The sequence below is a fragment of the Oreochromis aureus genome, linkage group 7 (assembly GCF_013358895.1).
Source record: "Oreochromis aureus strain Israel breed Guangdong linkage group 7, ZZ_aureus, whole genome shotgun sequence".
NCBI lineage: Eukaryota > Metazoa > Chordata > Actinopteri > Cichliformes > Cichlidae > Oreochromis > Oreochromis aureus.
Genome location: NC_052948.1, coordinates 8,392,362 through 8,408,424, shown reverse-complemented (window position 1 = coordinate 8,408,424; position 16,063 = coordinate 8,392,362). Strand labels below are relative to the sequence as shown.

Sequence of the window (16,063 nt, the reverse complement as noted above, 5' to 3'; positions counted from 1 at the left end):
AGGTTTTAGATGTGTCCTTGATCCATCACAGCTGATTTAAATGGCTATTACCTCCTCAACATGTCTTGAAGTTCTCCAGAGGCCTGGTAATGAGCTAATCATGTGATTCAGGTGTGTTGACCCAGGGTGAGATCTAAAACCTGCAGGGACACCGGCCCTCGTGGACTGAGATTGGGGACCCCTGCTTTAAAGTATGATCAGTGCAGAAACTCCTGTTGTACAGTAAAAATAGTTAATCTCTCATCGCTGTTAATTATGTCAGTTTATAAAATATACATTTTTTTTTTTAACAGCACTAGTCACAAAAGTACCATCCTGAGCTTACAATTTTCAGTTTTGTCTCAAGTATGATTACAATAAAAGAAATAAAATAGATTAAAAAAAATTTAAAGGTTCCATTTGGGATTCCCCCATCAACATTTATGCATAATTTGACGAGATAAGAACCTGCCAAAAAACACCTGCAATTTGTGCAGAAAATCCCCATCCAATGTTCAACAGCCGGCTGGAGATGGAGCAAAGTAGTACTGAGCCAGGAGGATGAGGTAGACGACCACCAGAGCCGTACCTGGGAGAAAAGACACCCTAAAATAAGATTCAAGTCTTTCAGCTGCAATTAGTATCAGATCCCAGATATGCCTGTTTAAACTGTCAACCTGTGATGAAATCAAGACGTTGTTTGAGAGCCATTTTTATTGAGGTGTCTGGGTGACTTTGCTAAATTACAGACCTGTAATTCAGTTATCTAAGGAGTAAACAAGAGCAACTAGAGAGCAAAACTCCTCCCCAAGGGCTATACCCATGATGTTTTTATTACAATATGCTAATGTCAGCCTGTTGTTCTGTTATTGTAGGGATGTTGCAGGGAGTCGTATTGAATTTCATATGACTTGATATGGTTACTTGAATTTTTTTTGGCAATGATCGGCTTTCAAGTTCAAGGACAAACGCTTAGCCAACTAGGGTACTCCTGTCCCCCAAGGCCTAGTATACTGCCTTGAAGTTTTAAGACCATCCATAAAAAACTGTGGGCAACATAAAGTTTTTATTTTTACATTTTACACATTTTTACATGCTCCTGCCCTTCAGGGGAAAAACAGCTCACTCTGACCAAAAACAAAAAACCCCCACAAAGTTTTAGATTTCAAAATGTCCGCCAGTAATGCAAAAATACAGTGCATAGACCCCTTTTACAGTCTTATGTGATGTATTTCACAAAGGTTCAGCTATCCACAATTTCAGCTCCAAAATCTTTTAAATTTACTTACTTTAACTTACCCTGAAAATAATCACACTTGCCGTCCATGAAGATGTAGTTGACCAAGATCACACTGAAGATGCTGGCCCACAGGTGCTGGTCACTGAAAATCAGCACAAATCCCACATCCTGGAAAAGGCAGAGATAGATTGTGTCTATTATAAAACACTGTAAAGCAGCAGAATGACTTGTATTTATATATGAATAAATGAAGGATTAAAATGAAGGCTTACATAGAAAGCATTAAATAGGACCAGTATTGGTATTTGTAGCATGCAGACCTGCACAGCGATACAGCTTCCCACCTCGAGGCTGGAAGAATAAAAGAAAAGCAGATACAAATGATGCTCTTCAAACTGTTCCTGTAGCTTACTGATGAGACGGGATGTACCTGAGACTGATGTTGTTCTGGAGTGCAAACTGGATCCCATTAACAATCTCGGGGATCTCAGGAACCATAGCCAGAACGGTCACCCCGATGAAATACTGCTGGGAGAGAAGAAAACATTAAAGCTATAAAATACAAACAGCCTGAGCGTGCTCAGATGCATGTACTTACCTGAGAGATGTTTGGTTGGCTTAGTATGGGTTGAATGTGCTCGGTGGCAAGATCGGCACAAGCAGACGTGAGCACCGTAGCCAAGATGAGGATGACCAGAGACCTCCAGCGTGACCAGTGGACCACCGTCCCGTGGTGGCTACTCACTGGTGAGATTATAGTATTGTAAGTAAGCATCAAACACGGCTCACTTTTCTCTAAAATAGCAAAATGTAACATGAAATTTTTTGGCTGACCTGTTAAGTGTGACTCGTTAGAGTGATTCATACCCTGTACTTCTCCTACGTGGATGTTGTAAATGTGGGAGTGCGTCTTCAGAGTGAAGAGCAGACCGATGATGTAGGCAACAGGCAGGAGGGCACACACGGTGTACACCAGAGGCCTAAAAACAAACAGTGCACAATTAATGAGCAGCAGGTGCAGCAAAATGATGATGAATGAATGTGTGATTTTTAGAAACCGTTTCTACAGCTTCAGATTAAATTACTCCTCTTCAGGAGGATTTGCTTCATTAGACTGGTGCAGCGGTTAGCTTTGCCACCTCACAGTGGAAGGGTCCTTGGTTTGAATCTCCAAGTGGGCTCCCATCTAAACCTCAGAATTTAGGTTTAGATGGGAGCCTGAACGGTTTTGCTGTTTAGGAGCTTTGACAGAGTGGGCACCTATCCATGGTTAACCCAGCCTCTAAACCCGAGTCTGCTAGGATAGATGTCAAGAAAATGTAAGGCTAGAATTACTGAGGAAAAGAGAATAGCCCATAATTTAGGGAATATTTATTTACTGTAGAGATTTAGCAACATCAGATATTCACTTTCAAATTACAATGTCAAAGTAATTCCCAGTTATGTCCAACCATCCTTTTAACTGCTGGAGTCAATCCCAGTAACACTGGGAAAGAGATAAAGAGACCATCCACACCTTTGCCAATCCAGAATAACCACTCGGACTAACATGCATGTCTTTGAACTGTGAGACACAGACACAGGGATGATGCTCAGAAACCCCCCAGCTGGCCAGCAGGTCTGAACCAGGAGCTTTCTTGTTGTGGCGCAACGGTGTTCACCACTGCACCACCCAAAATTATCACTTTAATAAAAAGTTAAGTTGGTACATTAAATTGGAGAATCCGCTTAGAGCACCTCACCGGCCACTTTGATAGGTACACCTGTTTAATTGCTTATTAATTCAAATATGTAATTAGCAACTTGCTGGTTGTTCCCATGGTCCAATGAGTCTCGATTTCTGCAACAACATTCAGGTGTTTCAGCTGCTAACCTTTCTTTACATCGCTTCCATTTTCCCTGCACTCAAAGCAGACGTCATTGCTTTAGTCCAATCATTTTGTTGTCCGCCTTCTCCAGCCTTCATTCTGCATCCTTTTCTGTCATTCTGTCTTTTTTGGGTCTCATTCCTGCAGGCCACTTCCGCACCATGTCCAGTTCAATATCTAAGCCTTCATCTTTATCTTCACCTATCCTCCAGGTGTCCTCTCATAATTGCTCACTGCTGGGCTCTGTTCTGCTATGATGGGACATCGGAGTCTACTTGCCAAATAGCTTAAATTAATTCTGTATCTCAAAAATCTTTTTAAGTTCTTCTAAATGATTTCTCCCTATTGAACTGAAGGAAAAAGGGGGTCCAAGCCAGTACTCGCAAGGGGTAGCTAATGAAGTGTCCAGTGAGTGTATCTGCATGTATGTGTAATTATAATGTATCACCAAAGGAAGCACTGCATCGTATTTCTTAGTTTTGCAGGTGATTTTTATACTGCACATAATGTGAGCTGAACAGCTGTGACAAGTTTATTCTTGAAAATTAACTGTGCAGTTCTAAAACTATTTTTTATTAGTAGATAAATTTGAAAAATAACTTACTGGACATGGTTGTGAAACAGTGTACCATTGCTCTGTTGAAAACAACAACAACAACAACAATAAAAACATTGTACATGTGCAGTACAGTGTGTAAGAACAGGGTGTATGTCCTCCTGGCTAATGACACCTACCAGGTCATAGTGGCAGTTGTGGCAGACAAACGGCCCACTGCTGTTGCTTGTGCTGTTTGCCCCGGTAGAGTTGGTACAGGAGTCACACACCAAGTTCCCATAAGCCTTAGAGAAGAGCGTGGGTGCAAACACACCTGCCAATAACATTCAGATGATCGAAGTGAGTGTTTAACACTGTTTGTAATGTTTTTAAACTATAAGATGTTTCTGGGGAGAATAAAAACAGAAACTGTTCGTGCTGCTATCGTCATCAGCTGACTTGATTCATGGAGACAATCCTCTTAGACTTAGCTTGTATTCAGTGTTTTAATGGCACCAGTTTGATGGTATTTGCATTTGATTATTTAATATCCAGGGATTATAATGGCCGACATCTGCTCCAGGTGTTACTTACTAACAAAAACAATGAAATAAAACTATTGCAGGCATAAATATTTGTTTTCTGATTGTGGCACATACATGCTATTCACATATTTTCATGTGGCAGTCTGAACTGCTCCTGCAGCCTTCTGCATGTGCTGGTTTTCAAATACGTGCCTCCTATGGAGATGAAAAGCAGCGCACAGCTCACTCCTGCAGAACGGCTGTTAAACCTTTGCTCACTGTGCCGCAGACCTCCAATTATCATGCAAATCCCCTGAGAAGCAAACAAAACATGAGGTCTCACTTATACATGCTTATTTAACACATTTCTGAAACCTACGCCTTGAAATTATATATACAGTATACTGGTGTTGCACTAACTGTGTTACTTAAAAACTGACGTACTGGCATTTTTTCTTTTTTTGTACAGGTAGACTTTCCAACATACTAGCCATTCATGTTGTTGTGCACAGCAGTGCAGTGCCAAAAGGATGTAGGGAAGTCCTACCTACTAACTAACTAACAAACCTAAGCTAAACAAGCGAAACAAGATGAAGCTCGACTGACAGGAATGAAGAGGATACATCCAAGCAGTGTCCCAGTCAGCGCAGCCTTAACAACCTCCTCCAGACAGGTGTTAGCTTGCTGGTGACCTCTGAGCAGGGCTGTGATGTAAAAGGTCAGTTCTGTGATGGAGCCAAAGGTGGCGTTGACCACAGCGCCCACAGCAAAGTTACTCTGAGCTGAAATGCTGCAAATGCAAAAACAAACTATAAAAATCTGAGACTCTTTTTAACAGTTCTGCTTCTTGAGGTGTCAATGGTAATGAAAAATGCTCACCTAGCAATTCCCATGCCAATGTAATATGACAGAGGTATGATGGAACCAATTGCTATGGTGAATTTGACATCGGAGCTGGCGTACTTGTTTTCTCTGTCAATATATCCAGTTACCAGGGCAACTATCACTAGAGGGAGGAGGTCTGAGATTGGAGTCAAGGATGATAACAGGTCTTTATATCACACAAGGAAACACACATATTATATGTGTAAAAGGATACTGGCAGCAAACACATTAATCCCATCAATCGTGTACTTGTAGTAGTACCAGTTGGCAGCGTGGTAACAACACAGTAGCGCTCTGGTCTCATAGCCTTGATGCTAAAAGTGAAGAAAACCAAAGAAAATGGTGCATTAGGAACTCCCCAGGACTATGCAGTGACCAATAAACACTACGTGTCACCTGTACCTTCCTCTGTGAGCCAGCAGAGATAGACACATCCTCAGGAGGCAGCAGGAGGATGACGCCCAGAGTTCGTGCGTTCATCTTGAAAACTGGGATGGTGAAGACCAGGATCCAGGAGATGAAGCACGCCAGAGAGTGAACAACCACCAGAGGAGGATATCCCAGCAGCAGCCACACATAGGTGACAAAACGACGCTGTACAACAAGAAGGGCACATTGTATAACGTTGCACGTGCATGTTTTTTTGCTGCATGTTACACTTGCAGCAAAAAATCTGCTAAACATGCAATGTATTCAGTGCTAGGTCAGTTTTATTTCTATAACCCAGTGCTGCAAATTACAGCATGCAACACCTTCTGCCATAAATGCCAAAGTCTTGCTTGTGAATTTCCGGTATCTACATATATATATATGTTTTTAAGTGTGAACATTTACCCAGTAAGGAGTGCGCAGAGGTCGGTCTGGCATCTCTGGGACTGGCACCTCTGTGGGTGATGGCAGCAGAAATGGTGAGTTATCTTCTTCCGCCTCCATACTGCACTCACAGTATGGTGCGCGCTCACAGCATCGCCTCAGTGTATTTCCCATCTGGAGGAACACAACCAAAAAGATGTCTTTTACAACCATGCTTCATGCTTCAGGTCCATTCAGTGGTTTTATTCAGGTACGACTTAACGACGTGCACACATTTAAGGTATTCCCGCAGCAAAGATTCTACAATGCACTTAAAACAGTGGTGTCCAAACTCAGGCCTCGAGGGCCAGTGTCCTGCAGGTTTTAGATGTGTCCTTGATCGATCACAGCTGATTTAAATGGCTATTACCTCCTCAACATGTCTTGAAGTTCTCCAGAGGCCTGGTAATAAACTAATCATTTGATTCAGGTGTGTTGACCCAGGGTAAGATCTAAAACCTGCAGGACACCAGCACTCGAGGCCTGGAGTTGGCCAAGCCTGACTTAAAAAAGGCTGTAAATGAAAGAGTCAGTGGAAACGTGGCATAAAATTACTGCCTGCTGACCAATTAACTGCAATTAAAAGGCTTATTTTTCCATGCTGTGCATTAAATCACCAGATTAACAATTAAGTATCATCTCTTGTTCTTTTCTTCAGTTTTACTGTTATATATTCTACGTTGTTTATAGTTTTCTAAACACCATTTGATAACATTTTAAAGTAGATGTCATAGGGATCATTTTCTGTGGAGAAGAGTCAAATGATCCTTAAAACACCTTCCTTTTCGATTGGTCAGATGCTGTCAACACCCTTTCATGTGAATGCGCAGGAGAAAGCCTGGGTTAACGTAACAAACTGATGACCAGCTTCATGTGACTGTTTATCCTGATTTCCAATTTTAGGGTAAGTAAATCCAGATAACAGAAAGATACCCTGGGAATGTTGAATGACTTTGTAGTATAGGGCCCAGGTTATGTGTTCGGCATACGCTACCATGGTGATTTAAGGATATATATAGGATATATAAAGCCAGTTTCACGACACAGAAAACTTTGACTTTAAGCTTGTTGAGCCATTAATCTCACTTCACAGTACAGCTCTCTGTGTATGGGAAACACAACAGATGCTGTGACATAGACTAAGAGGAGAGAGGGGGGATTAAGGAATAACCAACAGGAGGATAACAAGCACAATCCCATAAAGTGAAGATTATCAGGAAAATTAGTGGGACTGTCGAGAAAAGTGGGACAGAGAGAGATTGAAGTTCCCCCGGTTCACCTCTCATTACATCTGAGAGAGGGTGAAAAGAGTTAAAATCCAGTCTTTTCACTTTCATTTTTTGGAGTGCTAATGCAAACTCTTCTTTTGCTAATAGTAACTTTATTCTTAATCAAAGGGATCAATCAACGTATAAGTCTGAGAGAAATGTAGTTTGAGCTGTGAAAACGTCTAGACCAGGAGTAAAACTAATCCATGGTAAATGGCCTGTATTTATATAGCGCTTTTATGGTCCCTAAGGACCCCAAAGCGCTTTACATATCCAGTCATTCACCCATTCACGCACACATTCACACACTGGTGATGGCAAGCTACGTTGTAGCCACAGCCACCCTGGGGCGCACTGACAGAGGCGAGGCTGCCGGACACTGGCACCACCGGGCCCTCTGACCACCACCAGTAGGCAACGGGTGAAGTGTCTTGCCCAAGGACACAACGACCGAGACTGTCCGAGCCGAGCAAAGATACAAAGAAGCAATGGAGGACAGGGACATAAAACAAGTCAGAGGAAGGAGGCGTTAGGGACACACTGAGGGACCTCACTGAGGGTGTTCAAAGTCGCCCCTGCACCCTGAACATGTCGCAATAACAAGTTGTTGCAAATGCACTGTTGCAGACTTGTGACATCATTCAGAAAAACACGACTTCTGCTTTAATGACCACGAGTCAATGAAGAAACTACAGGATTTACTGTGAATCAGTCTGATGCCCGCTAAACGAAAAGGACCACAGACAACAGCAGGAATATTAACTGAACCCAAACAGCACCTCGTGGATTGGGTTGCCAAACGGCCACAGGAAGTAGCAGCACAGCTTCCAGCACAGTTTACCTGAAGACAGAAACAGAGTGAAGGACAAGGGGAATGGCAGATGATCAATTATTATCATTATCTATTACCTCACCTACCATACGGTACCCCAGTAACAGTGATGAACATCAGTGTGCCAACCAGGAAATATGCCAGAGAAACCCACCAACCAAACAGGAGCACGTAGGCTACGTTTCCACATGTGATGAAATGACCTGACAGCAGAAGGACACAGAGAATGAAATAAGTGTTTCAGCAGAAATATTTTTACACTTTTAGGATTTCTGAATATAATTTAACTTAAATTTCATTAATTAATGCAAAAAAGAACAGAATCAATAGATAGATTGCACTTCCAGATCATTATTATTATTATTATTCTTAGACACTTTTTATTAATAATGTTACCAAAGCCTCAAAATATAATAACAAAAAATTCTGTTGTCATCAGATTTAGTTCAGGTAAGGATTTGTAAGTCTTATCAGTTTCTTCATGGTTGTTACATGTAATGTGTTCAAAAGAACTTGACAGCCAGTTTTATCTTCTACAACTAATTCATATCAAAGATGGTTTCAAAGGTTTTTTAAAGTAACATTCATAAAAGATTTTCTCAACTTTTTACCGAAAAACTAAAACTAGGCACAAAAAAATGTGTGTAAATTGGTTAAATGGTAACAACCGTCTTACTCCCTCTGACTCACTCCTCACTTTTTCCAAGGAGAATGATGCTATTTTACAATATTAAATCTGACTTGAATCTTTGATCAAATGTCACGACCCTGGGTCATTTGACCCAGCATTTTGAGGTTTCTTGTGTTTTTGTCACTTTGTATTATGTTTAAGTCCACTTTGTTAGTCTAAGGGTTTATTCTGTAGTACCTTGGTTAATCTGTTTAGCTTTCGTTTATTAGACTCCACCCTGTGTCTTTTGCCCTCTGTGTCTCCCTCTCTGTGTTTGTGCTTGTATGAGTTCTTGTGCCTTGTTTCCCCTCCTTGTGTTTTATTCCATCATGTTTATTCTGTTTCCCCAGCTCGTTATGTCTCCTCACTCTCCCTCATGTTTCTTCGCTCCCTCTCCTCCACTCTTGCGTCATGTTCCTTCGTTTCCCATTTTATTGTGAAGGTCCCATGTTTTCTTGTCTAGTTGTGTTCCCCGTGTGTTCTCTATTCCCTCGTTTTCCTTCTGTGTATTTATGTCAGCGTCTCCCTCGGTCCTGTGTCGCGATCTCCCTCATAGTTGTGTGTGTTTCACCGTGTTCCTAGTTATGTTCCCTGTATAGGTTTGTACCACTTTTTAAATTCTCAGCAATAAAGCTGCATTTTGAGTTCACGTTTCGCCTAAGTGAGTCCTCTCCTGCCTGCACACAGCTGATTTATGACATCAAACTTTCAAATCTATCACTATTATTATTTCTGTTATTCTAAACCGAGACATAGTGACAAGAAAACATGTTAGTTTTTCTACTTTGGAAGAGAAAAGCACACATTTTTACATACAATTTTTACATACATTTACCCTTTCAATACAGTAATTTAGCTGTAGTGTTCCTCAGCAATTATCTTTGCGCTCAACTTCAATGACAACGAAAAATAAAGCCCGAGATCTAACAGACTGATATCATGCATCAACTCAAACTTTACATAAAACGAAAACATTTAAAAAAATGTACCTGGACCTGAATGCGGTTTTATGACATTCAGCTCAGAGTATAGTTCTTTCACAACATCTGACCGGCCTTCAAACGGCCGCTCCGTCACATGGCTCTTCCACTTTCTAAACCCAAACTGATAAAAACGCACACACAGACAGCAATTACTCCAGTGTCCTTAACTCAGGTCACTTTCTTTTCCTGTGGAAAACTCTTCCGGTTTCTTACTCTGTAGTTGTTGACCAGTTTGTTGGCTTCCACTTCATTCTCGGCTCTGATGGTTCTCTTGTTTTGGCTTTCCTCCCAGCTGTCTTCGCATGCATGATGGCTCGGACCTACAACGAGAAAATAACCAAGAAATGGCTGCAAATATCTCTTAACAGGAGAGCTGAATATGGATATAAAGACTGGTAAATTACACTCACATGCACATGCAGCAGTGCATTTTGTTGCAGGATATAAGGAGTGTTGTGAAGATGGGGTGGAGGAGTCTGCGTGCTGAGCGCCACACAGTCGATCATGGGCCTGTTCATTACTGTAACCTAACAGAGGATCATGCTCGCTTGAAGAATCTGTAACCAAAGAAACAAAAACTGAAAGATGTCAAAGACAGCATTCATACACCAAGTGCCATCCTTAAAAAGCCCAGACTGGAACTTAGCATGAGCTGTTTTTGCCAGGTGTCCAAGGGCCTGAGAAGGACATCCCATAATATATGGTAATAGGCAGCATTTTGTGTTCAATCAGGTTTTAATCAAATGTATTGTTGTGGCACAGTACTGAATTTACAATGACGTTTAGACTAATTAGACAATTTAATTTAATTTGTATTTTTATAGCACAGAATCACAACAATTTGGAAGTGAGCAATCTGGAAGAAAGTAATTTGAGCAACTTATGGTATTTCAGAAACCGCTCACATACTGGGATTTTCACCCACAACCATCTCCAGATTTATAGAGAATGGTCTGAAAAAAAATCCACTGCCCAGAGATCACAGAGCTAAGCAGAAGAGCGTCTCTGAACATACAGCACTTTAAACTTTGAAGGAGATAAACTACAGCAGCAGAAGACAACACCGGGTGCAACTCCTGTCAGCTCAAACAGAAAACTGAGTCTACAATTTGTAATTCTTGCCAACATTCAGGTACAGTTAGAATTTGGAGTAAATAACATGAAATGTATGGATCCATCCTGCTGTGTATTAATGGTTCAGTACAATCAATAGTACGCTAAAGACCCCTCAGCACCCATCACTGATGGCTGTTTCAAGCAGAATAATGCAGTATGTCACGAACAGTTAAGCTGTGCCAAACTATTCCAACACTCGCTCCTCTGAACTGATAAGACAAATAAAGACATCACATGGAAACTGTTTCAAAAATCACTAATCACCGTAACCCCAACTCTGTAAAAGACTTCAGCAAGAAAATCATCACATGAAGAAAAATCAAAATGGCATGACTCTCAATCGATTCTCCAAAGTAATTAAAACAGAAATCAGAGAATGCCAGTTTTTAAGTATCTTGTTCCCCACTTACTTATTGCACATATTGCATTTGGTCAAAAAGTATAATGTACGTATAGAATCGGATACACTGTGTCACAGTGGACGCTGGGTTTTGAGGTTTTTGTGGTTTCATGATTTCTTTTTGCTTTTGAAAAGGGATTTATGTTGGAGCTCTTTAGCCTTTTAATGGTTTGACTTTATGTTCCCCTTGTGCTTATGAGCTGTTGGTTATTCTACACCTTGTGTCCTTTGCTTAGCTTTTGTTGGCAATAGGTTACTTGCCTTTTGTGTTGCCCATTCTGTTCTTTCAGTCCTGTCTCCATGTGTTTGTCTTTTGTCTCGGTGTTAGTTACTTCTTGTTTTATTTTGATGGTCTCTTGCCTCATATGCTTTGTATTTAGTTCTACTTCCCTTGTCTCGTCCTCTGTGGTCATTTCCACCTGCGGTCCCACCTGTTTGCTGTCCCTTCATGACCTGGTGTGTATTTATTCTCTTGTGGGATCCTCCCTCATGGTGGTGTGTCACCTGCCTCTGTGTTTCTGTGTTTTCAGTTTCCTTTGTGCGTGTTTTGATTTTTTCTGAGAGTTACTGACAATAAAGCTGAGGTTTCGAGGTCATTCTTTCCTCCCAAGTCCTGAATCCGGGTCCACACTCTGCCTGCCACACAGCTGCTTTATGACACACCGACTACCTCTTTAATCAAATACAGAGACGACACAGGTGGGTGACACATTAAAGAGAAAAACAACATGTTTTAATAAACTTCTGAGCTAACACATGCAGCCAAGTGATTCTCTGACTCTTTGAATCTGTACAGGAGGATTGGAAGACCATTCTTTGCAAGATATCTCCTCATCTGTTGTTTTAATGTTGGCCATGGTGATTCTGGTGAATTCAAATGAAATATCATGTGACTGTCATCATTTTCCTACTAATTGAACCATTAAGTGACCCCCTCGTGCCATTCAAACAGGGGCTTTGTCAACCTGGGAGTGTAGATGAGGAGATTCTGATTTGCCAGGGACCCTTCCCTCTATGTCGCTTCAAAAGCTGCACACAAAACGCCTCATCTCTTAAATTTGTCATTATTATTATTCTTCAGTGACATGAATGAAACATGTACATAGATCTCCTGAGGGGTATAAAAAGGCTTTCTATCTATCTTTACTTGACCTGATTACAGCAGCTGGATTTGTTTCAGTGAAACCAGACTCGTGACAGCAATTAAAGCAAGGGATAGAAAGTGCCTGCAGCCATTCAGAAAGATACAGAAGATTGATGAATGAATGGATACATAACAAACAAGATGCATCAAAGGAAATGTGGGCACATCGGTCCTGACTTCCCTTTTTCAACAGCTCAAATTGGCTCACACACTTTTAGGTAGTCTTGTTTTGTTTCCTTGTTCTCCTTTTTTGTTGGCTTCCTTAAGTGTGTCTGCAAATACAGCAGCTGCAGTGTTATATGATGGTGTTAATGACTGTGCACACACAGCATTACCTCGATACACTATCGTGATTTTGTTCCTTAGTGTACGAGAGTATTTGAGAACACTGAGAATGCCTTTTAAGAAAGGCATTCAGGAACGTTTGTCAGGTACATATAAAGACTCTGGACAGGAGGGCACTATTTTATGACATTTTATAGGTCCACATTAATCTAAAAATTAACCGAAATATATGTTAATTCGTTGAGCGCTATCATTGATTAGTTGAGAGCACAGCCGTGCAATAACTCCATAATGAGCTCCTGTGAATATCAGTGTAAAGAAAGCCTACGCAGACAGAAATAAAACGGAGACAGTTAAAATGGAGAGAGTAATAACGGTGCCGTTAGCGACACATAACAAATAAAGTTACAAGGTGCTAAATACTGAGCTCGTGCCGCTCACCTTGCGCGTGTTCAGCCGGCCTCCTCCTCCGGCTGGTCGTGTCCGGGCTCCCCGTGGACGACAGAGACATCTCCGCCGGTAAAAACACCTCACCGTTTGCTGAGTGTGTTACCGGAGCCTGACCGGATCATCTCCTCGGATGCTGCTGTCGCTGTCGCGTGGACGCACTGATTTAATGAGTGTTATGGAGCGTAGAATTGTGGGAAATGTAGGCTTCTGGCGTCTTAAAGGGAAAAGCCACAATAAAAACGCAATAACTGTTCACTTCAGCTCAGCCGAGCCTTTGTGAACTGAAAAATAATATTATAAAGTGGTCTGACTAAATAAATAAATGAATAAAATTTTTATATATGTATATTTGTTTTTATTTCAGCTATTTAACTTTACAATAATTACATTTTGTTATTAAAAAGGCTAAAGTGTGAGTGGTATGGAGTCTTTTAACCTTGTTGAACTGTTGCTGGTACTGAAGGAGCTGCCAGTTTGTTTTATTCATTTCATAGGAGTCGCGGTGTCCGGTGCAAGTCCTGTAACAAACACTTCTTATTAATTAAAAAATGATGTTGGCATATTAGTGAATTAGTCCAGTAAACATTGTATTTCAAAAATATCACATGATGGTTTGTGTGGTATACAACGAGACTATTTAAGGTTTGTGAATCTTGGTAAAATATATAATTCAGTGTAAATAGAAAGCAAGCGAAAGGACAACACAGTAATGAACTTACGTACTAAATGTTATGAAATGCATCCAAAATCAGGTCATTAACACCAAGGACCAACAAACGGCTGTTTCTCTTTCTGTTTTTATCGCTCTCTTTCACTAAAAAGGTCACATCCTTCACCTTAGTTTCACTCAATATTTTTCTCCTCGTTATTCAGGCTCCATATGCAGCGGCCATACAAATGGCCACACGGTTGCTATATCTGAAATACAAAATAATAACAAACTGGGCCAATTTAATTTTATATATGTGTTAAAGAGCGTAGATTTTCTAAACAACAAAACAGTTATGTGGTGTGTTTGACTTGAAAATGACTGCAGGCCAGCAGAAACAGAGCAAATAGCTCCACGATATGGTCAAATGTAGCAATGACATGAAGCGGTTTGTTCTGTTTTTAGGTTTTAGCAGAGGTTTCGTACTATAAGCACCAAACACACTTTTAAAATGGAAAAAGTTACATAGTAGCCTTGTTAAATAAAATAAAATAAAAATAAAATATATAAATCAGGCACTAAAATTCAGCACTGTAGCACAGAAACTCCCTCACTCTTCTGTGAACACTGTCCCAGAATAGTTTAAGGATCAGACAGCTCCAAAAAACATGATGAAACATGGTCTGTCAAACAATGATCAAATCCACGCCGACATTTGAGCTGTCTAGACTTTAGTTTTTTGGAGTTAGAAAAAAAACGTTAGAAAAAAAACGTACACATTTTTTCAATGAAAATCACTCCACATATATGAGGCTCTTGTAGTTATTTTGGTATTCTCGCCTCTGTCAGTGCGCCCCAGGGCAGCTGTGGCTACAATGTAGCTTGCCATTGCCAGTGTGTGAATGTGTGTGTGTGAATGGGTGAATGACTGAATGTAGTGTAAAGCGCTTTGGGGTCCTTCGGGACTGAGTAAAGCGCTATACAAATGCAGGCCATTTACCATTTATTATAGATGTCCATTATAGAGGTGACTGCCATTGCCAATTCTTTTCCACATTTAGTTTTCATGTAATTTGTTGAACGGCCTCTTAAATTAATAATGATCCTGTATAATTCTCCACTTATGTGTTTATACAGTTTAGAATTAAATGCTAAAATCAATATCTCAGTAATATCTGATATATTTAATATGCGTCCTTTAACATTCTTGTCAAAGTGATGTTTATCCTGACGAGCTAGTCTGTATCTATTGGGCAAATTTTTAAATGTGTCCACTAACAGACACAGCGCTGTCAGTCCTCGTCTCCTCCACTGGATAAACCTGTTATCATTTGCAACAGGTTTAACTAGTTTTACAACTTAATCAGAGGAATCGTGAATTAGCATTTTGGACACATGGTCGCAACTGATAAAAAAGCTTTGCATTGTACTGTAAAGTTAGAGACCTTTGCATTTCAGAAGGAAATGGTCGCACTCAGGCAGACTCAGAGTAAAGCGATGCACACTGATTTGACTGGCAGATGAGAGACTGTGCAATCAGAAAGATCCTACAGAATATTTGCTTAAACTCACCAGCGTGTAAAACTGGAGACTGATGATTAAAAACTCTGGTACATTTTATGTGAGCTAGGCTTAACTTGAATCTGGGTCAGCATTATCTCATTTTTTTCCTCTAATGGAGGCTGGTCCAGTATGGTGAAGGAGATAAGAAAGAAAGTACTGGGAAATACCGTTCCTTTACGTTTAAAAACTGTCAGCAGCTCTCGTTATATCTACCCCTGCTAGGTCATTTCATTCAGTTACTAAGTATGAAAACAAACTATTCAACCTCAGCTGCTGTGTTCCAGTCAAACATATTTTTCATCCATAAAGATTGCTGACTGTGAAAAGAAATATCTAGCACCTTAAGACATTTTTTGTTTTGGGTTTTTTTTTTTTTGTGGAAAATAGTTTTTAACCGTAAACTTTTGCATTCAGTTGATAATCTATTACAATTAGTAACCTTTTGTGTAGCTTGGCATTATTTGGCTTAGCTTAAGATTCTGTCCATATATCCGCTGTGTTGGCCTATCTTCAATATTCTGTCAGTGTCATGTAAATGTTCAACTGTTAAGATAAACAGCTGACAAGGTCAAATGTGAGATGTCCGGATTATTGCGTTCTGGCAAAATAAACATTTGGTAGCAAATAAAGCTTGAGGCCATGCAGACCTTAAAAAGGTTTCTGTGACCCAAAGTTGGACCTGTAAATAAACTCTTTAATCTCAAACTGTGACCAGCACACTGATCTTTTATTGTAGTTTCATCTCTTTTCCCACCAATACAACTTCTTATCAGGTTTCTCAAAATCATATTAAATATAACCAAAAACAAAAAAACAACTG

General features: G+C 40.4%; 1 protein-coding gene across 2 annotated transcripts; it reads right to left on the bottom strand.

The window, feature by feature from the left end:
• Positions 1 to 184: 184 nt before the first annotated feature.
• On the bottom strand, positions 185 to 13,209 carry cax2 (cation/H+ exchanger protein 2). Of its 2 annotated transcripts, none has more exons than XM_031737283.2 (20): positions 13,023 to 13,209; positions 10,047 to 10,193; positions 9,850 to 9,956; positions 9,643 to 9,757; positions 8,070 to 8,186; positions 7,931 to 7,992; positions 5,866 to 6,018; positions 5,434 to 5,625; positions 5,246 to 5,345; positions 5,026 to 5,167; positions 4,753 to 4,936; positions 4,360 to 4,459; positions 3,823 to 3,956; positions 3,692 to 3,723; positions 2,054 to 2,199; positions 1,818 to 1,963; positions 1,650 to 1,744; positions 1,492 to 1,570; positions 1,279 to 1,387; positions 185 to 568 (listed from the first exon to the last, which is right to left on the bottom strand). In XM_031737283.2, the coding sequence occupies exons 1-20, from the start codon at positions 13,090 to 13,092 to the stop codon at positions 495 to 497; spliced, it is 2,304 nt and encodes a 767-aa protein (XP_031593143.1). In that variant the 5' UTR covers positions 13,093 to 13,209; the 3' UTR covers positions 185 to 494. The 2 variants fall into 2 exon arrangements, with proteins under 2 accessions (XP_031593143.1, XP_031593144.1); XM_031737284.2 differs by having other exon boundaries at positions 2,087 to 2,199.
• Positions 13,210 to 16,063: the final 2,854 nt, after the last annotated feature.

Coding starts and splice junctions, on each gene's coding strand:
- cax2 (XM_031737283.2), bottom strand. CDS start 13,092: ATGTCTCTGTCGTCCACGGGGAGCCCGGACACGACCAGCCGGAGGAGG. Junction 1,745..1,817: donor GCCAACCAAACATCTCTCAG/GTAAGTACATGC, acceptor CTCTCCCAGCAG/TATTTCATCGGGGTGACCGT. Junction 569..1,278: donor CAAGTGTGATTATTTTCAGG/GTAAGTTAAAGT, acceptor CTTTTCTCCCAG/GTACGGCTCTGGTGGTCGTC.